Raw genomic sequence first — 27,033 nt, 5'->3', positions numbered from 1 at the left:
AAATTAACATTAACTACAATAAACATTTAGTATATTCAAATATGTAAAAATAAAACAAATTGAATCATAGTACAGAAAATATTTTGTTTCAAGATAGTTTTAATATACTTACATATTGTACTGTGTTTCATTTGTAGAGTTCAAAGCACTTTATAAAGCAAGATGAGTATCTTAATCCTTGTTTTACAGATGCTATGGCACAGGAAGTGAATTGACTTGCCCAGTCTCACCCTGTGAGTCATTAGCAGAGCTGTGAATAGTACATGTTTTCCCAGATTACTATCTCAATGCCATGCTCACTAGATTATGCTTTAGTTCCTGAAATAAGACAGAGTCTGTAGTATGATTTGGACACTGATTGGTTAAAATCATATGCTGATTGGCATATTGTTGCATGGCTGTGATGTCATTAAAATTGCTCACTCCCAGAGAATGCCTGGCAGGCTATCTCATTGAAAGAAATGGAAAGAAAATCCTGAAACCTAGATAGAAGATTGGTGTGTTTTGTGTCTAGAGAAGAGATGATGACCATGCCCCCTCAGAATTATTCATTATTCTTAATCGTCTCATACTAATTTTTATTTTTTCCTGTCACAAGCTAAGCAGAGTTGGGTTGACTTAGTAATTGGTGTGAAGACCACTAAGGGGAAAAAACAAGTATTTCCAGAAGAAAGTTATAGTTCATCTGTAGAAAGCATGATAGTTCATCTGTATAAAGCAGTATTAAATCAGTGCTCCAGTTTGATGGTACAAATTAAACCTCTAAAATCCAGGACTCTTTGGTCCAGCAACATCTGTAGTCCAACAGGACCACAAATATTGCTGGATCAGAGAGTCCTGGCTGGTCAGGTTCAGGGGCTGGGCTGGGAGTAGGGAGCACAGTCCTAGCATGGCTGGGGGCAGTGGGGCTAGCACTGGAGGAACTGGACTGACATTTGGGAGGGGAGCCTTGATCTCCCCATGTCCAGCAAACACCGTGATTCGAAACCACCTCTGTCCCAAATGTGTGGGACCATGGAAGGTTCTACCTTATTGTCATTCACATAAAACTTAACTGAGAGTCTACTGCTTGTGTTCATTAAAGATCCTTTGAGAACAAATGTAGTGTTGTTAGCTTTGGCATTTAACAGTGGCAGTGTCCCACTTGGTAATTACATTCTGCTTGCTTGAATTTAAAAATCCAATCTGTAGTTTAATTGGGCGTAATATTTTCCACTTTCTGCCCTAAACTTGTTGTGTAGGTTGAGGAGTAGTAGTGTGTACTGTGAAACAGTTGTCCCGTGTTATTCCATGTAATAATACTGTGTTCAGTTCTTCTATCCACAGTTCAAAAAGGATGTTAATAAATTGATATCCCTAGCCTCTGTTTCTCTGGGAGTGGGTGACAAGGGAGGGATCACATAAGGATTACCTGTTCTGATCACTCCCTCTGGGGCATCTGTTATTGGCCACTGTCAACAGACATAATACTGGACTAGATGGACCTTTGGTCTGACCCAGTATGGCCGTTTTTATGGAAGGGCCTTGAGAATCACTATAAAAGCATGTTTTTCAATCACAGACTCAAGGTGCTCGATCTATTTTACTTAACAAAGAGAAGGTTGGGGTAACCATGATCACAGCCTGTAAGTACCTACTTGGGGGGACAGAAATTTGATCATAGAAGATTCTTCAGTTCAGAAGTCAAAGGTATAAGAAGGTTGAATGGCTAGAAATTGAAGCTAGACAAATCCAGACTAGAAATACTGCACAAATCTTTAACAGTAAGGGTAATTAACCATTGGAACAATTTTCTAAAATGGGTAGTGGATTCTTTGTCAGAATTTTTCAATGAAGATTGAATATTTTTCTAAAATGTTTTCAAACAAGGGATTAATACAGAGAAGTCTTATGATCTGTATTAAATATGAGGTCAATTATCATAGTCATCACTGCTGGTCTTACAGTGTATTAATTTATAATTTGCAGTGGATTAGCTTTTAAATCTACTGACAGATTGTTTTACTATATTATAGATATAGACGTATTGATATAAAAATTGGGTGTTTTAATGTTTTATTTGCAGGGTCCTGACTAAAGGACAGAATGCTTTAATAGAACTACAGACACACAGGCCTGTTGCCCTTGAATTATACAAAGATTTTAAAGAACTTGGAAGGTTTATGTTACGCTACAGCGGATCCACTATAGCTGCAGGTGTTGTCACAGAGGTATGATGCTTTTGTAATGGATTTTCTAGAATGTTGATTATGGAGACGTGGCAGCTTCTCCATAATAAAAGTTGCAATCAGCTTCCAGGACAAAGCCTCTTTTAATAGCCCTATTACTATAAATCGGAAATTTAATTTGACCTGAAAATTGCTAGGCATGTACTATGAAAACAACATTTTTTCAAAAATTCTCACTTCTTTGTATCCCTCCAACTTAAAAATGGCTTTTTACCATCTCTTCCACATAGATGAACTTGCAGTTAAACAGCATTGTTAATTTTTATTGATGACTTTGGGCCCAATCCTAGTCTCACTTATTTTAAATGTATTGTAAACCAAATCCTGCTTCCCACTAATAGCTATAGGCATTTTATGCTGTTAATTTCAGAAGGTGCAGGGACAGGCACTATGCAAATGTGTAAATTTTTCCCTGCCATTATCATGATTATGCTTTTGAAAATATAAAAGTTCTTCTAAACTGACAGATAAAGTCATCTTTTTTAAGCCTGTGATTTTTGGCCCTGTAGGACTTGAGTTCTAATTCCAGCTGTGTGTAATGTATTGTGAAAAGGTGGTGGTATCATCCCACTTTTATACAGAGGCTCAAGTTATCAGTAATGGAGACTGGATTAGAACTCTTATTCCTCTGTTTAAAACACATTTACCAGAGCTGGTGAGGCTTTGTGAACTATATTACAAAGGTGCCTTAACATATCTTCTTGAACTTCTGAAATCCATGATTCTCTGATCTGGCAACATCCATAGTCCAGCAGGACCATGGATGTTGCTGGATCAGAGAGCCCTAGCGCCCGGGAGTGCAAACCCTGCCCCTGATGAGCCCTGGTCAGGCAGGGAAGAAATGGGACATCCCTGGAGGAGCCTCAGCCAGGTGGTACAGCAGTGGGACAGGCAAGCTCTGTCCCTGGCAGGGATCCCTGGTCTGTCTAGGTAGAAGTGGGGCTGTGGAGGTGAGGGAGCTCTGTCCCCAGGGAACCCAGGCCAGGCGAGGGCAGCAGCAGGACCAGTGAGCCCAGTCTCCGGCAAAGATCTCCGGTCAGGCGCGGGAGAAATGGGGCCATGAAGATGGGGGAGCTAGCAGCGGGACTGGTGAGCTGCAAAAGTGGGGCAGCCCACAAGCCTCATCCCCAGGAAGGGCAGCAGCAGAACAGGCGAGCCCCGTCCCTGGCACGGGTCCTTGGTTGGGCATGGGAGAAACAGCCACAGAGACTAGGGAGCTCCAGCAGGTTGAAGTCCAAGTCCAAGCCCTGCAGGCTGGATCCCAGTGGCAGTGGGGCCAGAACAGGGCTAACTGCAGGGAGAGGCAGCGTCCTGGGAGGCCAGTGGCCGGGGACCTCTCCATATCTGGCAAATTCCCTCATTCAGGACAGGTCAGGTTCTGAGGGTGCCAGACAAGGGAAGTCCAACCTCTCCATATCTGGACTTACACAGTTTACACAGGACTCTGAACTAGTTTACAAAGGACTCTGAACTAGGACCGTGATCTTATAATCAATTGTAATAATTTAACTTTGCTACTGTGAGGAGTCCCATTGGAACAGCTCATAGTAGTAAAGTTATGCATGTGTTGAAATGCCTGTAAAATTGGAGCCTAAATAAACTTGTGGCTGGTTAATCTGTTCTTTGGAAATAACTTGGTAGGACTCTGTGTTAGAATGTATACAGCATGACTTTTGTGGTGCTCTCTGGTTTTTGCTGTAGTATTTTCATTTTCTTATGAAATGACAAAACCTACAGCTTTTTTCTTTTTCTTTTTAGATTAAAGAATGACAGTGGTGCTAAGACTTCAGTGACCCAACCAAAATGCAATCAGCCATTCACACCTCTTTCAGAATCCAGTTACTTCAGCTGAAGGAACTAAGTGCAATTAAATGAAAAAAAAAGGAAAAAAAGAAAATTTAAATTCATATTGGACATTTAGTGAACTTTTTATCTGTCTCTGCCTAATGCAAAACAAAATGCCAACTGACATGGAAATGCTAATGTTGCACATTCTCATTTCAAAAGCTCCCATATTTCTCTGTGTGAAATTTACCCCACACCTGCAGCTCACAGAGCTTTATGGAAACTTGATTGGAAAGATGCATTAGAAGATAAGATGGCGAATCATCAAGAAACAATCTTGCTACTTCCAACCATTGACTGTTTACATTTTTTCTTTGATTTGCTCATTGCTGCACATTAATCCAATAAAGTAACTTAATTGGTCTAATATATTTTAAGGTTTGAGATGAATGCATTTTCAGGGGAAAAATGTTTACTTCCGTTTCAGAGAAAGGTATGTTGTGTCATCTACAAAATTTTTTCCCCCATCCTAAAATTTATTTAAAAAAAGAAAATTTAACCGCATGTGTAGTGGAAGCTGTGCCAACAATGGCTAATTTTATTTTTGAAGTGTAAAAATATAATAAAGTAGCCTGGTCTGAGCATAATATGTCTTGCCTTCTTCAAACCATATTATTTAATTTAAACCCTTTCTAAATTCCATTAAACTGAGCATAATTTTGCACGACAAAATGTTTCTATGTAAAAGTTGTAAAGTAAAACTGGAAACTACATACTGATTATGTTGAAGGTATGTTTTCACTGCTGAGTTAGTCCGGACTATTACTAGTGTGTTGCCCTAACACCCTTCTCATCTAAAATCTACTGATCAGAAAAATCTACTGATGAGATTCTAGTAGTGCTTTCAACTTGAGCTTTCTGTCCTAGGATACAGTCTATAACATGAATGCTGATTTCACCTGTGCTGGTAACCTGTTCATTTTTCAGTAATGATGCATGTGGAACCACTCAAGTGCTGGTAATCCTTCAGTGCCTTCCCACAATTCCCTCCTTGTGCCCTGAAGAACAGACAAATTCTCTGGGAGTGACTCAGCTTGCTGCCTGGCAGAGAGCCATAGGATATGACTCTAGAAGTCCGAGCAAGTGCAAGACACAGTAACTTAGATAGGATTTTGTAGTATGACTACTCCTACCGAGGATAGTCTAATTTGGGTGCTTAGACATGAGTGTGATGACCTGGATTATCTCTGCAGTGAAGACATACCCTAAGATGTGAAGAACGCTGAAGATTGGGCTCATAATTCTATTCAAGAAGTTGCCCAAAAAATATTTCTGTAAGCACTTATATATGCTCATCTATTTCTACTTTTCCCATATTGTTGGAGGTTACTTAGGCTGCAATCAAATGCATAGACTACAGTTCTTCAAATATTTATGCATGAGCGTAACTTTACACATGTGAATTATCCATTGATTTTAGTGGGAATATGTACATTCCTCAAGTTAAACAGGTGCATAAATACTTGCAGGATTGAGGCCTCAAGATATGCTTCACTGTTTGTTTAACATGGGTAATTGACACCTGTTAGCCTAGCCCAGGTATGAATGTTGATGCTGTTCTTGCGTTGAACTGTGTCTGTCTTGAGAGCTTATTCCATGGTTCTTTGTGGTAAAATGCTAAGATTCGTGCACTGTCACTTGTATTACTTGTGGGAGTACTTTTCTGTCATCAAGAGGGAACTGTGAGAAAGATGCTATAGTGTTATTAACACTTGAGTGGTTTTGTCTGCATCCTCAGTGTGAAGTGTGCAGGTTTTGGCCCATGTTAAGTCAGAGCTGGGCTCTAACTAGAGAGATCATGTTGATCTCAAGTCATGTGAATTTCTGGGCCCGTTACCCTCAAAACAGAATACTTGTTTTGTAAATTGTACTGTAATACCAGTACCTTTAATTAAGGTTTCCAGTAGATTTTTAACAATGCATATACTTAAATTTATACTTAAACCATTATGGCAGAAGTCTGACAAGATTCCAGAGGTTTAATACTCTTAAACAATAGCCGAGTCACTTCAATAGATGTACTTAAAACCAAGGTAACGCCGTTTATAGATATGAAATCACAGGTGAGCCGAAGTGCTGGAGTGGATGAAAAGTATCCTAAAATAAAAAAAATTCAGTATTTCCTGACTCTTGTGCATGAGGAACCAAGTACATCATAGTCTCTTTTCCCCTTAAAAATGCAAATTGACCCAAGTGTTAACAGCTGGTTAGTACAAGGGACAGAAATAAATGGTGGAAAAGATGAAGGAAAGAGAAGCTACAACTTTCAGATCTGTTTTTTTTTTATTATTTTAGAACTACAGATTCCACCACATTATTACTATTTCTCAAGCAGACAATGTCCTACAGTTCTGTATGTTTTGAGCTTTTTGAGCTGAGCCCCACTCCACCCCCACTTTGTACCATTTCAGTTACAATTTTTAGTTATATCCTCCCATCCCAGACACAAATGAATACCTGTCACCCTTTGGACTTTCAGGGTGAGGGAGGGCATTTGTGACAATCTCTAGTAGTGGAACCAGCATTGGGTGCAGAGGTCAACATCTGCCACACATACCAATTTCTGCACATCAGCTGAGGGGCTTGCTGAGGTGAATCAGGAGGTGGAGGTGATGCTGCCTTTCTGAGCCCAACATGTGGGGCAGTGGGTTGCTGTTGCTCCTCTAATGTTCCTTTACCCCAGTTTGAAAACCTCTGGTTTGGAAGATGATGGTAAAATGTTTCCAGTGGAGCTTGAGTCAAAATATCTGGAATCCTTAGGTGAATTTCTAGCCTAGCTAATGGGGCCAGGATTTTACCCCCATCTTTTTCTTGTGTTATTGAAGATGGACTTACAAAGCCCTAGCATAGTACTTAAAACAGGTGAATCATGGCTTTTTAAGGGCAACACGCAAGTGTTTTTTGTGAGTTGTCTTTTTCCCAGTTCTCAAACAAAAAACAGAAATTAGAAGACTTTCCCAGATCTCTTCAGCTCATAGCTTTAGGCTCTCGACATCACTCTCCTCATAGGGATGTCTAACAATACACTGTCTCAGGGATGGAGTTAAAGAAAAATTGTAGGGATTAGCAATACTTCTCACATTGATTACAACATTCTCTTTGCAAAATGTAAAGGCCTTGTACGATGGCTGCATAGGTTTCTCATTAGGAATTTTGTAAAACATACAGTATTTTGTGTGATGCGTTACAAAGATGAAAAAAATGTTCCTCCTAAAAGTAATTTTATTACATCTAATGTGCTCTTTTTCCTTGGGCCCCAAACACCATTTTAACCCTGGGTCAATGAAAAGTGGAGAACTCAGAAGTCGTGTATATGAAAGAACTTTAAGTCCTCTCGATCTTCTCCTCTCCCCACCCCCAAATCCCCATGAATACAGCTTTTACAATAAAATGCAAATGAGCAAGAAAACTAATCTATAAATAAATCTGTATGTATTTGCATTATACAAGTGAGGTGGTAGCCACACAAAAGCCTGATTAGTTGCTGTGTACATGAAGTTTGTGGGGAGGTACGGTCCATCTTCCCACCCAGAGACCAAGTTGTGGGGATTTCATTGCATATCCCTTGTAGCAATTGTATCATGTACATAGTCCCAACAATGAAGCTCCTGTGGTCTCTCTACTTTGCAACGGCCAGTAAGGCTTCAGCTTCGACGCCGAATGGGTACAGCAGAACTGCATGGCTACCCAGCTTCAACACAGATGAAGAGGCATTGTTCTGGCTTTTGACACCAATCTGCATGCTGTGTATGTAGTTCCCTGACCCTATTATTGTTCATTGAATTTGAAATTGTGGTTGTTGAGGAATACATGTCAAATATAGAAATATGATATGTATAATGTGGTGACAGGAGATTTACTGATTGCAGTAATCTGCACAGTTTATTATATTTTGAGAAAAATCTCCGCAGACAGCCATATTTGTATCTGCTTCTATTTCTCAGGGAAGTAAAACAAAGTTGCTTAACTAAACAGGAGAAACTTCTGTGACGTAGTGGGGGTACTTGCTGGGATGTGGTGACCCCTGCTGTCTGGAGCAAGACCCAGCAGGGAAAGCCTCACTAGGCAGAGGTAATGCCAAACTTGTTGAACCAGTGGCCAGACACCCCCCATGGAGAGGAACAAAGGAAGGTGGAATGCTGCCCTGGCTTGGGGGGCAGGGCTGGAAGAGGGTTAGTTAGATCCTCGCTGGAAGGCAGGGTATAAGGAGCTGGGGAGGGGGCTGGGACTCCCCTATCTCAAGGGGGGGCACTGAGGCCTCTTAGCCCCAGTTCCTGTAACCAGATTACATCTGTGCTGCGCTGTGCTGGAGGAGCAATAAACCACCCTCAATTCCACTGGCTGGTGCAGTCTGTTTGTGCCATTTCGGGGTGCAGGAGACGGGGAACCCCCAACGCGCCGTCACAACTTCCTAATGGGAAGGTGTTTTATACAGTAGAACAGTGTTTCTCAGTCAGTGGCATGCGTACCTTTAAGGGTACATGAGAGAAGTCTGGGGGATACCTCAACACAAGTGAAATTTGGCAAAAAATGTCCAGGATTTTGTCTTACAAAGAGGATTGGGGAGGGGGTGACAGCACGTGCCTGTCAAATTGAACGTTCAGAGATGCGCAGCCGGACGTTAACAGCCACTCTGCGTATGCTCCCCAGCGCCTGGCGGGAAAAGCATGTGGCTGCGGTGGCGGCTCTGGTGAGACGCAGACCAGTTCCAAGTTGGGAGGGATGGGAGGAAAAAAAAATAACTTCTACGGCCTCCTCTCTTAGTTTGTTTCCTCTCCAGCAGCCTCCCCAAGGTGCTCCAACGGGGAGGGCGACTGAACCTGGAGACGCGCATTACCCCCACCCCTGCCAGCTGCTCAGTACAACGTATCCCCATCGCCCCTTCCCCATGGCACTGCGGAGATGAGCTAAAAGGTGGTGAAGTGGCACAATAAGCTTTGCTTCTAAGGACCTCCCACATCAGTGGCGTGGGGGGGGGGGCAGTTGCCCACGGAGACCACGCTGGGATGTGAGTGCACAGCCCTATGTGGCGAGCCTGGCACTGGTGGGACACTTGCTGTCTGCAGACAAGCCGCTGAGGCAGGGCCAGGTGGCAGGAGCAGGCACTTCAAAGGTAGGGTTACCGTATGTCCTGTGTGTGGCTCTGGGAGAGGAGAGGTGCATTGGGTTAGAGCGGGGAGCTGGAGGTGCCTGGCTCTGGAGGAAGGGGAGGGCATTGGGTTAGAGCGGGTGGACTGGGAGTGCCTGGCTCCGGGGGGTACTTATAATTTTTTTTAAAGAGGTACTTTATAAAAAAAGGTTGAGAAACTGCTGTAGAATACTTATGCAAGTGAAGAAGTGAAAGTCCCATTTCCTTGTGATGTTTCAACTAAAAAAAAAATCTAGAAAATATACTGGAGGGGAGCAATTTGCTTTCCCCCCATTTTTTGTTCTGTACTGTTCTAATTTTGGCTCTACATCTTTTTCTTTTTTGTCCTGCCTTGAAAATAGTTGCTGATCCTGCCACTTTGGAACTGAACAGAATATTCTTGGACAGCTGTAGGTAAAACACTCTTTTTCCTGCTCATTTGTCCCTGCTGGCACACAAGGAGTTCTTCCCATTTGTTGGGTTGTCTGTCATTGGAGAGGGAGAAAAAGAAAGGGGTGGAGCTCAGGCCTGAAGTGTAACTAGGTACGAAACTGCAGTATAAACTGACAGCTAAAAGAAATCAGATGAAACCAGCTCTTCACAATGGCTGGCCCAAAGACACTCTTAGTGTTGGAGAACTTCATAAATGGTAAATTTCTTCCTTGTTCCTCCTATATTGACTCCTATGATCCATCCACTGGAGACGTGTATTGCAAAGTACCAGACAGTGGCAAAGAAGAGGTGAGTACTTTAGTTTCCCTAGCAGAAGATAAAGAAAAAATGAGAAGAGAAATAACAGTGCAGTTTATGGGGTGGAATGTGGAGAAAGTAGGAAGAGGATTGTTAAAGTGATTAATTGTTTACATTTAAATGACTAAGTTCTTAACATTACTATAAGGCCAGGGACAAATCCTTTTTGTCACACAGTTCGCTATTAAAAGCTATGCCCTGTCAATCAGTGTAGCTTCAGTTACTTCATTGGAGTCAGTCACATCAGCAGAGGATGGAGTCCTGTCTTGCAAAAGGAAGTCAAAGGCAATGGTCACATCAGCAGTTTGCAGATAATAACACTGGAGTCGGGGGAAAAGGGTCTGTTCATCTCCCCTCCATGAGCAGCCCTAGTGATACTATATCCAATGAATATCTTCTCCCTTATTATCTATTTTCTACTACTCATTCATATGACTTTGCACACTAGGGCTCTATCCATAAAATGTCAAAATCTCACAGCCTTTCTGAGGTCTGTGCTCTGCAGATGGATGTTGAGCATTTAGAACATTGCTATTGCAGATGAAAAAGTAACATTTTAGTACAGCTGCAGGAATGTGCCTCTATGTACAGTGCAGTAGTGTGCATCAATCGAGAGCTGAAATGCAATATTTCTTTTTGGCCCCGCAGGTCAGCTTTGTTGCATATTTTTTGCCACATGACATGTTCAAGTGTTAGGGCTACAAGACATTTGTAGTGAGAATTGCCATTTAGTTTATGGCAAAGTACTGCTTATAGGCAATGAAATTGAAGGTGTGTACAACGTAGTGTGGTGCGTTCAGGAAGAGGACAGATGAACAGAAAAGAGTTTTATATTACACAGCAAGCGCTTTCAAAACTTTGACTAATAAGTGCTCAATATTGTTTCATTTTCAGAATAAGTGGTCTTAAGTCCTGTTACTATAAATGAGTACCTCTTTCACATGTGTCAATCATATTGAGCTTGTTTTGCTTGTTCAGCAAGAACCTTTAGCACCATAATTGTGGTTGGGTAAATATTTGCAAGGTGCTGATGGTTAAAGTGTAACCACGCTGACTTTGATACACTGTGCTTAATGTAAAATCTAGACACTCCAAAAACTCTCTGTGCTTGAAGAATTGTTTCTTTCATGAATAAACACTATGTGGGTCCTATTTTGTTTACTCACACAAGTAGATACACAAATAATTATAACAGTAACAGATTTGTGAATGTGCCTGCATTTTAGGAGAGCTATTAAGCCATATACAAATGAAAATAAGGACCTACTATATTAGAAGCCAGTAATGGATCAGTGGTCATTTGAGGAGGCTATTCATGTTCATAAGTGTTTGCAGAATCAGGCTTACTTTCCCCACCAGACATGCTCTTGAACACAGATATTCAAAGGGCAAACATCAGACTTAACCCCACCAAGCAGGTTACTCCCCCCCCCCCCCATTCACACACACAAACACTGGTTCCCACAGACAACTCAGTCTGAGAAAACCCCTTTATCCTCAGGACCACATAGTCTTACAATTCTTGATAGACACCAATTTACCATGTGTAGTTTGGCTAACATAGCACTCAGATTTTTTTTAAATGGTGCTTACTCTCTGGTTTTTAGTCTGTTATTTCTATTTTCTTATATGGAGAAAGAGGGCAGGGGAAGTATATATTAGAATAAGTACAGGTTTGTAATTATGTTTTGATAACACACATTGTCTTTGTCGGCTCAATTGTTTTTTCCCCTTCTCTCTTTGATGCTTTCCTTTAGTCAACTTCAGTCTATTTTCTCTCTGATTCTTTGCACCTTTCCTCTGACCATATTTCTACCTATATATCTTCTTTCTTTTCTTCCTTCTCCTTTATATTTTCTCCATAGACTAATTTCCTTCTTCTCCATCCCTCCTCCTGGCTTCTAGGGATGTTGGCTATTCAATTACCTGTATCTGAGTAACCACATGAATTCTTATTGGCTAGTCAATTATTCTGTAGTCCCCAGGGACAGGTACAGCAGCCAGTGCAATTTAACCCTGTTCTTGAAGAACCCCCTGCTGCTCCACACTACTGCTTCTGTATCCGAGGCAGCAGCACGGGATGCCAGGTGGGAGCTAGTCCATGAGGAAAGCCAGTTGAAAAACCAGCTCCCTGCACAGACTGGCTTCCTGCCACTCCATGTTGCTGTCTCTGATACAGAGGCAGTAGCCCCTGTCTGTGGGGGCCTGAGGTCCATGGTGAGCTCGGACACCGCCTCCCCCTCTCTCCACTCTGTGGACAGGGCTACTACCAGGGACCATCCTCTCTCCGTGGCAAGTCCAGGCTCGCTGCGGAGAGTCTGCTCCGTGGGAGGCAGAGCAGCCTCTGTCCACAGGAAGCTCCGGCTCACTGCAGACAGAGGCTGTTTGTGGCAGCCTCACCTGCCCCTCACTCTCAGTGCTGCTGCCTCTAATAGAGACAGCAGTGTGGGGGCAGTGGAGTCAGGAGACCCCCACAAAGCTGGTGCTTGGGGACAGCTGGCTTTTATGCTGGCTCCCCACAGCACTGGCTCCTGCTCCCCCCACCTTGCTGCCTCTGTTGCAAGATGAACCAATAAGCCTAGGCTTATCTGTGAATCATATAGTCGACTACACATTGACATCCCTACTGGCTTGCACATTTTTTTCCCTCAGGATATCTTGCCCTCTCAGCTTATGAAAATCCCTCTGTAGTGCTCACATTCCATCCCTACAAAATCACTGCAGTGTTAAGGCAGAGGGGAATCTGTGGCTGCTATATGGGACAAGTAGCTCTGATTCGGGGAGTTTCTTCCTCTGATGAGATACTTTATTGAGACATAGAAGATGGTAGGGAAGTGTCAGCAGAAAAAGCGAAGCAGCCACAGCAGCACAATGGCACCTAGTGGCAGAAGAATAGAAGAATAGGTCTTTTGAAAAAGGCATTTGAGGATGGTTCACTTTGGTCAAATGAATAGGGAATCATGAACCTTGTGTGCTGTTACTGGCTTGGCCAGTGATCTGCTGTGTGATGCTGCTCAGGACACTTCACTTCTCTGTTCTCCTATTTCTCCCAGCCTTTGTCTAATCTATTTAGATAATAGTGAGGTGATGCCCTTATAATATATGAAAAGGGAAAGATATGTTCCCGGGGTCTTCAACTGGAGTGATGTATGTCGGATCCAGTCAGTAGCTATGCAACCAATTAGTGAAAAAAACCAGTAGAATTCAGAGATAATTTCCTAACAAACTGTATTGCACCCATTCCAAGGCAATTCTATACTGGATCTTATGACAGATAGAGATACGTTTGTCATAGGATTGAAAATTAATGGTTACCTTAAGAATACATGATCTGAATACATTCAGTATGGGCAGAGAGGACAATCCCAACCAGTGTGTGTAAACACACATCCACTCTTGGTGCTATACCAAGGGCTAATTTCTTAAAGTTGATGGAAACTGGGAAGAAAAATATAGACAGAAAAATGTGATATGAATATTGGGAGTGCTTTAAAAAGAGTTTATTAGATGGCCAAAAGTCATAATTCCACAATCAGGAAAGTAAGTCAATTTTAGTTCAGTGGCAAAGTGAAGTAATTAGATATAAAATAAAAACCTGTAAAAAATGGATAATAGGGGAAATTGATATTGTTCAATATAAATTAGAAGCTATAAAGTGTAAAACTTAGATAAGGGAAGCTGAAGACATCAGGAAAAATTCCATGGCTAGCAGAGCAAAGGAAAATAGGGAAGTTTTACATATACTAGGGACAAAATAAATTCTAGAAAACTTATACACTCATTACTTTATGGAGATGATGAAATTGTTAATGATGTAGAAATATTTTTTGTATGGGGGGGGAAGCAAGATCTAATCTACATACTTTGTGAGGAGGAAGACATTTTTTATTCCATTAGTGTTTGTGTCTCACTGGGAATCTTTGGTCTGGTAACATTCAGACCGTGGATGTTCCTGGACCAGAGAGCCCAAGGTCAGGGGGCCAGTGGTTGGTGGCACAGTCAGGAGCCCTGTGATGCAACCGGGAACCTTGTGGGGCTGGTGGTGGCTGGGCACCCTGACTGGGCCAGCAGCAGCAGTGCATGGTAGTAGGCTGGGAGACTGCTGGCAGGTGACCTCCCCTGGTCCAGCAAATTGCCTTGTTAGGAACCAGTCAGGTCCCAAGTATGCCGGACCACGGAGGTCCAACCTATAGTAACAAAACATCTGTTGTGGACAAATGTTTTAAAATTAGTAGATTTGGATTACTTGCTCACAAAAGAGCTAAAAGAAATAGGTCTTTGGCCTGTTGATATCCATTTTTATATCTTGGAATACTGGATAAATTATTGAGGATTGCTCTAATATTCAGAGAGAGCAAATAGGATAACCCAGTAACTGTAGGCCAGTTAACCTGATATAAATCCTAAACAAAATAATGGAAAAGCTGATATGGCAATCAGTTGCTACAGAATTGACTGATAGGTATATAATTGATGCCATTTTACATGGATTTATGGAAAATAGGTTCTGACAAAAATATGATTTAATTCTTTGAGATTACAGGTTTAGTTAGTTGATAATGGTAAGTGTGTAGATGTAAGTGACTTTAAGGCATTTAATATTGTATGACATTCTGTTTAAAAATTAGCACCATACAATATCAATAAGCACCCATTAAATAGACTACAAATTGACTAGATAGATAAAAAATCGTCATCAGTGTGGAATCTTTTAACTGGGGGTGTTTCTAAAAGAGTTCTACAAGGAAGAGTAGCAGGCCTGAGGTAATTCAAAATTTTCAGCAGTGATCTGGAAGTAAACATAAAATCATTGTTAAAATTTGTGTATGACAGAAAAGCGAAGCCAGGACGGGGCAGTCACACAGAACTATCTGGGTTGCTTGGGAAGCTGGCCTTATTCCAGGGTTTCCCAGCCTATGGGTTGGGACCCAAATACGGGTCGCCATTACATTTCAAAAGGGTCGCCAAGTGTCTCCCCAGGTGGTTCTGCCCTCCCTTCTCCACCCGTTTTTGAATTGCCTTGGGTCACCAAGTCTTCCTGAATTTTCAAAATGGGTCCCCATCTGGAAAAGGTTGGGAACCGCTGACTTATTCCAACAAATGTTGCAATACAGCCAAACAAAAGTTATTCCTCTAGAGATAAAGAATGACGACTTATGCAATGTGAGGCTATATCCAGGAGAGCTGCAACTCTGAAAAGAATCCCGGAGGCATAGAGAAGGAATAACTGAGTGTGAACTTCCAGAAAGGGAAATCCCAGTTGGACATACTGCCTGTAAATGTAAGGAAGGAATAGTCTTCTGCATAGACAAGATAACTCAAAGGATTTTTAATTTCTCATATGTCAATGGCTCTGTTGATTCTTTTCCACAAAGAGTCTTTGAAGTTAATCATCTCTGCTTTATTCTTCCAGGTAGACGCTGCTGTCACAGCTGCCAGAGATGCCTTTCCAGGCTGGTCCTCCAAAAGCCCTCAGGAAAGATCTCAGATAATGAACAAATTAGCAGACCTGATAGAGAGTGACCTGGAGGCATTTGCACACGCGGAATCAAAAGATCAAGGTAAAAGCAGGATTTCTTTCTCTTTAGCAGTCTGTCCCCAGATGAGGTTATAAAAAAGGGAGGGCCTTGTTAAATGAGTCAAAATGTCCAACCCCTATTCTTGACTCTAATGTGGGCTGTGTGATTGGGTCACTTAGAGCCAAATTTTTAAAGCTGCCACAAATATTGTGTGCCTAACGGTGCAATCCTTGGATTTCATTTACTGAGGTGCTGAATGTTTATTTCAATTAGATGTATAGATGCTTAGCACCTTCTGAAATATGAACTGTGTTTCTAAAGTTGGACACTCAAAACTAGAGATCAGTTTTGAAAATATGGGCCTCTAATTCCACCACATCTCTGCAAAATAAGGATGACAATACCTGCTACACAGAGGGGCTGAGGCTAAATTTAATCAAGACCATAAAGCACTTTGAGGTCCTCAGACAGAGCATGCTGCAGAAGAGTGAAACATAATCAGTCCTATGGAAGTATTATAAATGTATTTATTTGTATTGTGATCATGGGGTTCCCAGCCAAGGATCCTATTTTATGAGGCACAAGGCATGTAGCCTGTGGTGGTGTAAATATGCTTGTAAATATGGATATGCCTAACTCGACTATGCTTTATGTAAAATATTTATTGTAACGTCATTTTAAAAGTTACAAGCTGCCAAATGTGTATATTATATTTGTGTGCATGCATCATTCCTGTGTTTTGAAGTCAGAAATATGTAGCATAAACCTGTTTACTGATTTAGACCTGCTAAGGGAAGGCCGCTAGTGGTACTTAAGGAACTTTAATTGCCTAGTATTTCTGAATAGTCTTGCTTCTCCTGTGAGCCTGGACTATGGTTGATCCTACAAAAACATTTGACCAGGCCACCTGATGCTGAAAACCATGTTTTGGACTCTGTTCTTCTCCACTCAAGTTGAGAAAAATGTGAATTGTACACAAAGGATTCCCATCTCGGGTAAAATATATACAAAGGTATGAAAACAAATAATAGGAGCTGTTGCCAGATACCAGGAGACTCCTAGTTACCAACTAAGTTGCCTGCTGAAAACATCTAAGATTGAACAGAGGGAAGGATTTGGGAACCTGCCTTGCTTGTGAGAAGAGGTGATTAGAACTACTGTTAGGGTAAGAAATTGCATGCAACAAGTTTCTTGGTGTATTAGGCTTAGCTTGTGTGGTTTTGTTTTATTTTGCTTATTCACTTACTTTTTTTATCCGTCATCAGTTGCTGCAACCACTTAAATCCTGCTTTTATACTTAATACAATTTTTGTTTATTTTTGTTTATTAATAAACCCAGTGTAAATAATTGTCCCTGGGGAGACAACAGCTGTGCATCTATCGCTTTCATTGATAGAGGGCAAACTACTTAGGAGCTCACTCTGTATAAACTTTATGTATAGTGAGATGGATTTATCTGGGGGCTCGGTCATATTGGGGCTGTGCACCTGCAGGTGCTGTTCCAAGTCCCTTTGAGCCTTCCCAGAGCTGACCACATCTCAGATTCTGTGTTACTTAGCTGGGGAAGCTGTGACCCCTATGTTGTACCATTGGTGAGGGAGACCCGTGGTTCTGGCCCAGCAGGACAGCATGGTGGGATGCCCCGGAGAGCAATAAGGTGGGCTTCGTGGTATTTTCAGTACGTCAAGTAGAGTCTCAAAGGGACCTCTGCGACTGAACTGTCACATGCACACACAGCACAACCATGTTCTCCACCCCTACGAGCTTATCTAAATGGCTGCTTATTACCATAATTTGTATTTATGTTCTTCATGATGAGTTTCTTTCCAGGCATCTAATTACTTTACCATTCCTCATCACCAATGGAATTGTTCCCTAAGTAGCATGTACAAATCCCAGTTCAGGGTTCCAGCTTGATCTGAAAGGTTTTTGGGGCAGAGGCTTGTCTGTGCATAGTGACATTATGTAAATACTTTCCCCCACAGTACAGTACATGGTAATGACGCAGCGGTGTGCTTGTTACTTTTCTTGTTCAGGAAAAACAGTTACATTTGCTAGAACAGTGGACATCCCACGGGCAGCATACAACTTCCGGTTCTTTGCATCTTCCATCCTTCACCATACCACAGAATGCACTCAGATGGACCACATGGGCTGTATGCATTACACCACGAGAACACCAGTGGGAATTGGTGAGTATTCTCAAAGGGCAAATGCTGAAAAGCTTAGCAGACTGTCTACCAAGAAAGGGAAAAGAATAAGAAAAAGGGGGACCTTAAGCACCGCTGCGTATTTTTTTTTAACTACAGTAGGGCTGGTCCCATCCTTAAAATCCTCTCTGTAATTTTATTTATTATAGCTATGTAGGTAGGTACCATTGGTGTATCTATATACACATACTGTCCGGGTAAGTGGGATTTTCAAAAGCATTCAAAATAGACTTAATTCTGCTCTCGTTGATGCCAGTAGTCACATCTCACATTAACTTCAGTGGGAGCAGAGCTATGTCAATGGTGAGCACTTTTAAATGTGTGCATATGTATATATAGTACATGGTTTTTGGGAAACTAGCCACAAGATGGCACTGCCCCTTCAGAGAGAGGCTGAATATGTGTGGTGTTTTGGAGCTATGTGAATAATGGTGCAAATATTTGTATATCTGTTTGACTATATAATACATTTGTTTAATAAACTTGACCTGTTTCATTCTCTTCATATGAGCAATTGAAAATCTAAGGCTCACAGCAATTACATTTTAAATTCATTACATATGCTTGTGTTGAAACTCTGTTCACTCTCATTCAGTCTAACATAAGAACAGGCAAGAACACAGGTCCATCTAGCCCAGGATCATGTCTCCCAGCAGTGGCCAATGCCAGGTGCCCCAGAGGGAATGAACAGAGCAGGCAATCATCAAGTGATTGATATGCTATCAACTGTTCTCAGCTTCTGACAAACAGAGGCTGGGGACACCATCCCTGCCCATCCTGGCTAATAGCCATTGATGGACCTATCTTGCAACAAGGAGTACCACATGACCAATCACAATTTGAATTTTGAATATTTGCGATAAATATACAGAGTAAAAAAATACATGAAGTTAGTAATTGAATACATGTTAATAGCTGAGCAACTGGAGGAAATCCATCTGTTCATTATTATTCTGGACTAAATTAATCAGGTAAATTATTCATTGTGCACGATGCACTCAGCTCTAATATTTGACAAGCCTGAAATGGCAATCGATTTGTATAAACAAAAAAAAGTTGAATGGGACTAGTAATTTCAAATTTTCTCTTATCATTTAATTGTGAATCCTCAGTGCCTGGACCTGTCTATAGAGCATGACAAAGCTCCCACTGCAAATATATCTCTGATACACTGGCACAAACACACAGAAAAATCATTTCTCCAGCTGAGGTGGTCAAATATATTTGCGCTGGAAACTTTTGGCATAGTTTACATGGGTTATTCAAATCTTCTGTTTCAATACATTTGGCCTCTTAATTTTGTCTTTTTTTTCCTTTGTAGCTGGTTTAATAAGTCCTTGGAATTTGCCACTTTACTTGCTAACCTGGAAAATAGCCCCAGCCATTGCCTCTGGAAACACTGTCATCGCCAAGCCCAGTGAGATGACATCTGTCACGGCTTGGATGATGTGCAAACTTCTGGGGAAAGCAGGTAAATTAAAAAAGCCCTCTGCACAGGGACCCTGCTGTTTGTTGCAGAAGTTGGATGGTGTCTAGTCAATGAAGCAAGCAATTGCAGGAGGAGAAAGGATGGTTGCAGGGTTAGGGCAGTTGAATTCTTCACTGGAGAACTGGATTCTATTCTGCCTCTCGCCCACACCGTCCCTCCCTCTGCTATCTTCTCCTCATCCCCATCTGTTCACCTCACCTCTGCGTTGCCCATTTAGGCTTTCTCCTTCCACAGTGCTTTGGTGCCAGCAGAGGGAACATGGGGAGCATAGGAAAGAGTTTGTTAGTTCTCACTTCCTGTGCCTGGTGCCACATTGGTCCCCAGCAGCTGGGAGCAGCAATTCTAGGGAAAGTCTTGCTCTGCCCCTGCATTCCCAGATTGAAGTATGCTAGGTACAGATGAAAATTTCAGCAAATAGAGCTGCCAAACTTTAAGGCTGTGTCTTTACTAAAAAAAAAAAAAAACAACCTGGCTACTTCTAGTAAAATAACAAGGTAAAATCCTAGTGAAGACAAGACACTTAATGGTCCCCACACAAGTTAGCAAGTCAAATTAACTCTTAGGTCATCCATTCAATGTGAAAGCTACAAATGCTCTTGTCTTGACTAGGATTTTAGTTCATGTTTACCAGCTAAATTTAAGAAAAAGCTCTCTTTCTTGGTGGAGATTCACAGATAACAAGTCTCCACTGACAATGCTGTGTCCCCATGGGTGCAGTCTTTCATCTGACCAGCATAAGGTACATTTCTGACATCAAAGGGACCTCCCTGGCAAATTTGAAGTCCTTGTCACCAAGTGTGTAGGCACTAGCACAGGGGTGGGGAACCTGTGGTGTGGGTTTTTATTATTTTTTCTCACTTTTTTTATGCATTACTGACTGATTTTTCTGTGGGTCAGTGGCCCCTAACCTCAGAAATGTTCCCCACCTTTGCACTAGAACGTCCTGAGAAAATGGTTGCAGGAATATCTTTAACTTGGGCAAAACAAGTTTGTTGTTAAATTTAATTCTGAGAAATGGTTGAACTGTTGAACTGTTTTTTGCTGAATTAAAAAAACCCCTATCAGCCTAAAGCAGACCAATATGGAAAAATTTGAGACCTAATGGTTAAAGTTTGGCCTCAGTTACATGCAACTGAAAACTGGGCTTTCTAATGGAAGGTGTCAGGTAATCTTACCCTTTGGCAGGGTTACCAGCTCCACACATAATAATACAAGAACAGATATTGAAACCAAATAGTCATTGTTTCATCTAGTTATTTTTACAGTTTGGCTCAACCACTCTTAAAGCCAAGGGCATCCTTGTTAATGTAGCACTATTAGTTGTTTCCTGGCTTCTAAGAGGAGTGCAACATTCACCTAACTTTCCTGAAGTGAAGGCCATGTGTTTTGTGTGATTGTTCCCACAAGGAATCCCACCGGGGGTGGTGAACATTGTCTTTGGAACTGGCCCCAAAGCTGGAGAGGCTATTGTCTCCCATCCTGATGTGCCACTGATTTCCTTCACTGGAAGCACGCTTACGGCCCAGCACATCAGAGAGAGGAGTGCCCCATACTGCAAAAAGCTCTCTCTGGAACTGGGAGGCAAGAACCCTGCAATCATCTTTGAGGATGCTGATCTGGATCAATGCATTCCTACCACAGTGAGATCCAGCTTTGCAAATCAGGTAAAGGGAGATGTTCCTTTCTTAACCCTGTTACATATTAAGTGTGTAAACAGCAAATGTGTATGCGTGAGTGCACTTTTGGGCTTGTCTGGCTCTTAAATAGTCAAAGGTAAATAAAGACTTCATAGAATTAGCAGAATAGAAGTAGAAGTTTATGAAACTGATGTTTTCATGATCTTAGCACCAGAAAAATAATGATATTAAATAATTTAATCCTCTAAGCTGTGATGTCCAAGTGGCTATTGCTATAGGAAGTTTATCCACACTTAACTTGCCAAATAGCCACATGTGACTAAGTGGCTAATGTGTTGGACACAATGGCTGTATAGTGTCTTTCATTCAAATATATCAACACACTTTACAGTCCTCTCTAGGGGTACATCTACACTACACACTTATTTCAAAATAAGCTATTCCGGAATAGTTATTCCGAAATAGTTTATTTCGAAATAGCATGTCTGCACTGCAGGGAAGCCTCAAAATTAGTCTGAGGCAGGCTTCCCCAATGTAGACTAATGTGCTATCTCGATTTAGAGCCCCAGGAGCTACTGGGGAGGAATAACTTAGAATGGTCATGGGGTGGGGCTATTTCAAAATAGCAGCAAGGGGGCATCTACACATGCCTTATTTCAAAATAACTGTTTCAGAATAGGCATTATTCCTCATAAAATGAGGTTTACGAATTTCAGAATAAGCTGTCCGTTATTTCAAAATTATTTTGAAATAACGGAATGACTGTGTAGACACTCTCATTGTTATCTTGGAATAACAGTGAGCTTGTAGACGCATCCTAGGAAACAAAGTTACATATCCCCCTAGAAAGTAGATAAGTTATTTATCTAGATGGAAACAACTGAGAGGTCAGGTCCCAGAATCAAATGAGTCATTAAAAGAGATTGGAATAAAACTCAGGAATTCCAGTCCTCTGTTCAAACCACTAGATGCTCCCATTCTTTGTCAACATCTTCAGCAATGCCAGCAAGCCTATGAAAAAAAGTTGGGGGGGGGGGAGAGAAACTTTTCTGGGATGTCAAGGGAGTGCCATTCAAATATTGAAAGTAATATTTCTGTGAGAAGTGATGCGGAGGTTAAATAACCAAGACTGAATAATAAAATGAACAGTCAAGACGTCTTATTTAGTGACCACTTGATTTTATTATTGTCCCTTTGTCCTTTTTCTCCTCTTCTCCCCTCTAGTCTGTTTAGAGCAATTTTGAGTCTCCTTTAAATTTAGTCTGTGCTCTTTCTGAGGTAGAGACTGTTTTTATGTGTTTTTTTGTGAGGGGCCTACCACATTTCTGGGCACTTGGAAATAATTGCAACAATTGACAGCATCTTTGTTTCTCTCCTCCTGTTTAATAGGGTGAAATCTGTCTCTGCACCAGCAGGATCTTTGTTCAAAGGGGAATTTATAATGAATTTTTGAAGACGTTTGTAGAAGAAGCCAGGAAGTGGAAGGCTGGAAGCCCCTCAGATCCCACAGCCTGTATGGGGGCACTGATAAGTAAAGAGCATTTAGAAAAGGTAACTGCAAAGAAAATCCTGCCTGAACTAGTCACATTGTAGAGATCCAGAAAAGATTACTTGCTCATGATTAGGATGACGACCATGTAATATTGTGTTAGAACTTTGCCAATCACCTCTAATTTCCTCATAAATGGTCATGAAAAAGTGTCTGATGTGTCATGTGTGTGCTGTGTACGGGCTATGTTCACATTATCACCCCAGGAAAAGTAAAGTTTGTGGACAAAAAATTTTAAGCTAAGTGATCAAGCTGTTGTTGTGAAAGTATTCAAAAGAATCTAACAGTTCTAAATCCAGCAATCGGGCAACCTTTTCATTGACTTACATCTTGGAACATAGTAATGACTGATTTGCATCATTAATAAAAAAATATGTACTATAGTATATCTGCTTTATAATGCAACTAGGGAGGAATGCAAAACCACAGTTTATCTGGGATATTGGGTGGCTTTGGGGGACTTCATAATGGTATATAGAGGGAAACTTTTGTCCACAAGTTTCAGGAGTTCTGCTTAGGTCTTCAGTGGCTAACAATAGTTACCATCTGGTGGCTATTGGTTGGTTGATGTAAAATGAATACAAATGTGTTTTCTGGAGCTCCATTTCCAGAACTGGTGTCCATTTCCTCAAACCCATTTGTGCAAATGGTATAAGCTAGTAATAGGCTGACAGTTCTGCACAGAAGAGAAGGTTCAAATAGACATTCTGATCTCTTCCTCTGGGTCCTAGTACTGAGTCCTCCAGGTCAGTGATGAGACATATAGGTAGATGACCCTAACTCTATTTCTACCTGTCTTTCATGTCGTCACCAAACAGGCACAAAATTTGAGTCCCAGGGGGAGTCTTGGCTTCTTACACACCAAGCATTTAAAAGAAAGGAGGTGAAAAAAACCTCAGTGATTTATCTGTGAAATTCCTAGAGTGGGAGAATGCAGTCTGTGGTTTCAAAGTGTGACAAAGCTCCTATGAAAACTCGGTGGGTCCTGCACTTCCTGGCAGATTTTGCTTTCCTCAGAGGCTCACAACAGCCCACAGTTTTAGGCATCACACCCATGGCTTTAATTTGCTGTTTGTTGAGCTCTTTTCATCATTGGCTGGCATATAATAAAACAGAGAATAAACTCCACAGTCCTTTTTTCCCTGAGTGGAAATGGGGAGGTGGATGTAGGGGGGAAACCCGGGTCCACCCTCTACTTCGTGTTCCAGCCCAGGGCCCTGTGAGGATCCCTGACACCTGCTATAAGACAGCTCCAAGACCCCTGGTCTACATCCCCACACCTTGCTCAGCACCTTCCTACTCTCCGGTTCATCCTCCTAGTGTTCAGTTATCATCTCTTTCCTCCTAGCCTAGTGGTGCCATCCTCTCAGCTACATGAGTGACTCGACTGCAGACAAAGCTTCTTTTATAGCCAGTCTGAACTGGTTTTCTTAATTACCCCCAGGTGTCATAATTGGCCGAGGCTGGCCTGACTCTGCAGGCCTGATCAATTAGCCTCGGGTGTTCCACTAGCCCTGATTGCCTCTGCTGGTTCTAAACCAGCCCCTCCCTGTTACTCTGTGAACAGAGATCTCCTCAGTCTGAGGTTTATAGATCTCTCTTCCACTACTTTTTCATAGCCTTCTGTTCTGACCCTGTCACAAAAGCTGTAGATAGAACAAGATCCATAGCATGACCTGTATGCTCAAGATAGCCTATGATGGTGACAACTACTTAAATTGTGTGTTTTTTGTTGTGCTCATCACTGCCTGAGTGCTGTGACATCGTCTAGTGAGCTTTCCTGTATGGCATGGAAATATAATTGCCCTCATGACACAAGGGGAAAGTGAGGCAGGTAGTGGTGTGGTGTGTTGCCCATGGTCATAGAGAAGTCTGTGATGTATAAGGGATTAAAAACCACATCCTCTGGGCTGTAATAATGTGACTATCCTTTTACCCCTTCAAAAAGTATTTAAGGAACAAATTAATGTTTTGGCTAGCAAGTTAATGAGAGAAAGGGAATAGTTGACTTATAGAGAAAAATGCCCTGACTTCTTTTTACATATACTTGGCTGCAAACCTAGGGAATGAGACCCTGTCATTGGCAGGAGAAAAATGTCCCCGTAGGTCACTGGGAAATGCTCCGAGATTCCCTGTTGCTCTATATTGAAAATTTGAAATTGACAACATTTTCAGTTTCTCTCACTGGTGTTTTGCTCTCCCCCACACAGGTAAAGAATTATATCAAGACCGCTCGAGCTGAAGGGGCTAGAATTCTCTGTGGAGAAGGAGTGGATTCTATGGATCTTCCAACTGGAAATCAGAATGGCTATTTCATGCTGCCTACAGTCATTGCAGAAGTCAAGGATGAATCCAGCTGTATGCAAGAAGAGATCTTTGGTCCTGTGACGTGCGTGGCACTGTTTGATACAGAAGAGGAAGTGATTAAAAGAGCCAATGGTGTCAAGTATGGCCTGGCAGCCACAGTATGGTCAAGCAATGTGGGGCGTGTTCATCGTGTTGCTAAGAGACTGCAAGCTGGATTGGTGTGGACCAACTGCTGGCTAATTAGGGATCTGAACTTGCCATTTGGTGGGATGAAAGCCTCAGGGATAGGCAGGGAGGGAGCAAAGGAGTCTTACGAGTTTTTCACAGAGGTCAAAACCATTACAATAAAACACTGAAATTTACCTGAAATATTTAAAATTAAATATTTCAAGGCAAAATAATTGTCCAACATTTGTGCTCACAAATGTCTCTGGGGTATACCAAGAGATCATGACTTGCTGCTTATAATTATTTTTTATAGAAATGCATTAGTTAAGTACCAATTACAGTTAAAGATGTTCTGCCTCACAACTAGCAGCAGAGAGAGTAACCCACTGTGTCAGACAGCAAGACTAATTTGGATTCTGTATCATGCCCAAGCAACAAACCTGATAACTAGGGTTCAAGGAGATGAAGGAGTTAGTCCATTAAAAGTATTACCTCACACATCTTGACACACATATCTTGGGACCTACATGACTATAACCACACTGTGAACAAATATCTGAAAAAAGGCAAATTAGAGACAGAGTGATAAATAATGAAGTGTGTGGTCAACAAATCATTTTGATAAAGACACAAGCAAGTTATGATATAATAGGAATGCACATATGTACTCTCTAAATGGGTAACTGCAATTAATAATGTGTTTTGCACTTCAATTGCATTATCACACTAATACTAATAAAATTCCACACTAAAATTCCCAAGGCAGTTCTGCTCATCTATTCAATTGTGTTAAACTATAGAGCCAGGATATTTCTCTAAGGCACAAATAAAGCAAACATATTTTTATCATAACTCTTTTTAAAAATATATAGCTGTATTGCCGTCCTACTGAAATGGTTATTTTGATGTTATAACCTTTTATCATCTAAATTGCGCCTATGCTGTTTTTTTCACATTCCTAAAAGAAATGTCTGGCCACACATAGTCACAGATTTACCTGCTGATGAATTCTGGAAATGACTCCTTTTAGCAGGACTGTTTGAAATTTTTAACAATTTTTTTAAAAAACCCTGTTAAAATTAGCCCATTTTCAGAGCTTCTGTGAAAACGGTGCACCTTGCAAAACTTTCCCATTTGGTGAAAAGGGAGTTGAAGTTAGGCATAATTTCTCTCACACTCCAAGTAAATGCCAGTGAACATTTCAGAAGAGATTCTTAAGGTGTGTTTTTCAGGTTTGGGGCTGGATTTTTTCACTCAGTTGAAGCTGATAGTGATCTTTCAGGTTCTATGGCTTGCTTAAGCTACCCATAAGCTCAGAACAATCAGTTAAAGCCATTTTGACTATTTTTCTCATGAATTAATTGCAGGACTGATTTTTTTTTTTTTGGTCTGGGAAGGAGATATCCTCCCTAAACCCATACAGGTGTTGAGTAACTGGAGATGACCATTCAGGGTAGTAGAACTTATTGCTTCTCTGTCCCTAACAGAGAAAACACAATGGAAAGGATTCAGGATTGTGAAGGGGAGATGGTCTTTTTTTTAGGCTTGTTGGGAAGAGGGGTATTAAGTGGGGATGGAGGGCCAACATGTACCTGGTAGCAGTAACTCAGATAATGTTTGGAGAAGCATTTGACTATTAATTAATAAGTTACTCTGAACCCTTTGAAGTTCCCTTATGAGTAGTTTGATCTTTTTCCATGGTGCTACAGCTGGATTCCTTTCCACACACTGAAATACATTTCCTAAGGATGCTTTTTCCTGAATGTATTTTGGCTATGCTAATGCTAGGATTTGCATGGTTTTTTCCCCTGAAATTCGAAGGGTCCAAAGGCTGCTCTAAATTATTCCAGCCTTTTGCCCTTTGGAGATGGGAGAAGCAGGGTATAATGAGCTTCTTCAGGGTCCCTTTGTATTATTTTGATGGTGTCACAGAGCTACTTCTGGACTTTCTCTGAGGTTGAAAAAGCCTTTCATTCTAGTGAAACAAAAAACAAGACTATGTAGCACTTTAAAGACTAACAAGATGGTTTATTAGGTGATGAGCTTTCATGGGCCAGACCCACTTCCTCAGATCAAATAGTGGAAGAAAATTGTCACATCCGTATATACCAACGGATACAATTAAAAAAATGAACACATATGAAAAGGACAAATCAAATTTCAAACAGAAGGGGGATGGGGGAAAGGAGATAAATGTCTGTGA

The 27,033-nt window shown here is 41.4% G+C and overlaps 2 protein-coding genes across 3 annotated transcripts in view; both read left to right on the top strand.

Annotated features, from left to right (window-relative positions):
• Window positions 1–4,660, top strand: part of HBS1L (HBS1 like translational GTPase) — a 113,295-nt gene extending 108,635 nt beyond the window's left edge. For both annotated transcript variants that reach the window (XM_075924222.1, XM_075924223.1), the window contains exons 17-18: window positions 2,066–2,210; window positions 3,987–4,660. In XM_075924222.1, the coding sequence (XP_075780337.1) occupies window positions 2,066–2,210; window positions 3,987–3,998 (157 nt within the window). In that variant the 3' untranslated portion in view covers window positions 3,999–4,660. The remainder of the gene's footprint in view (window positions 1–2,065; window positions 2,211–3,986) is intronic.
• A 5,053-nt stretch (window positions 4,661–9,713) lies between these two features.
• On the top strand, window positions 9,714–25,587 carry ALDH8A1 (aldehyde dehydrogenase 8 family member A1). The gene is made up of 7 exons (XM_006136271.4): window positions 9,714–9,942; window positions 15,365–15,512; window positions 17,507–17,662; window positions 19,002–19,151; window positions 20,577–20,833; window positions 22,196–22,357; window positions 24,566–25,587. Exons 1-7 carry the CDS (start codon window positions 9,805–9,807, stop codon window positions 25,016–25,018), a joined length of 1,464 nt encoding a protein of 487 aa, XP_006136333.1. The 5' UTR covers window positions 9,714–9,804; the 3' UTR covers window positions 25,019–25,587.
• The last annotated feature ends 1,446 nt before the right edge of the window (window positions 25,588–27,033 follow it).

This window comes from Pelodiscus sinensis, chromosome 3 (genome assembly GCF_049634645.1).
Source record: "Pelodiscus sinensis isolate JC-2024 chromosome 3, ASM4963464v1, whole genome shotgun sequence".
Taxonomy (NCBI): domain Eukaryota; kingdom Metazoa; phylum Chordata; order Testudines; family Trionychidae; genus Pelodiscus; species Pelodiscus sinensis.
Note: the sequence above shows the minus strand (reverse complement) of the source record. Positions and strands in the feature narration are given on the sequence as shown.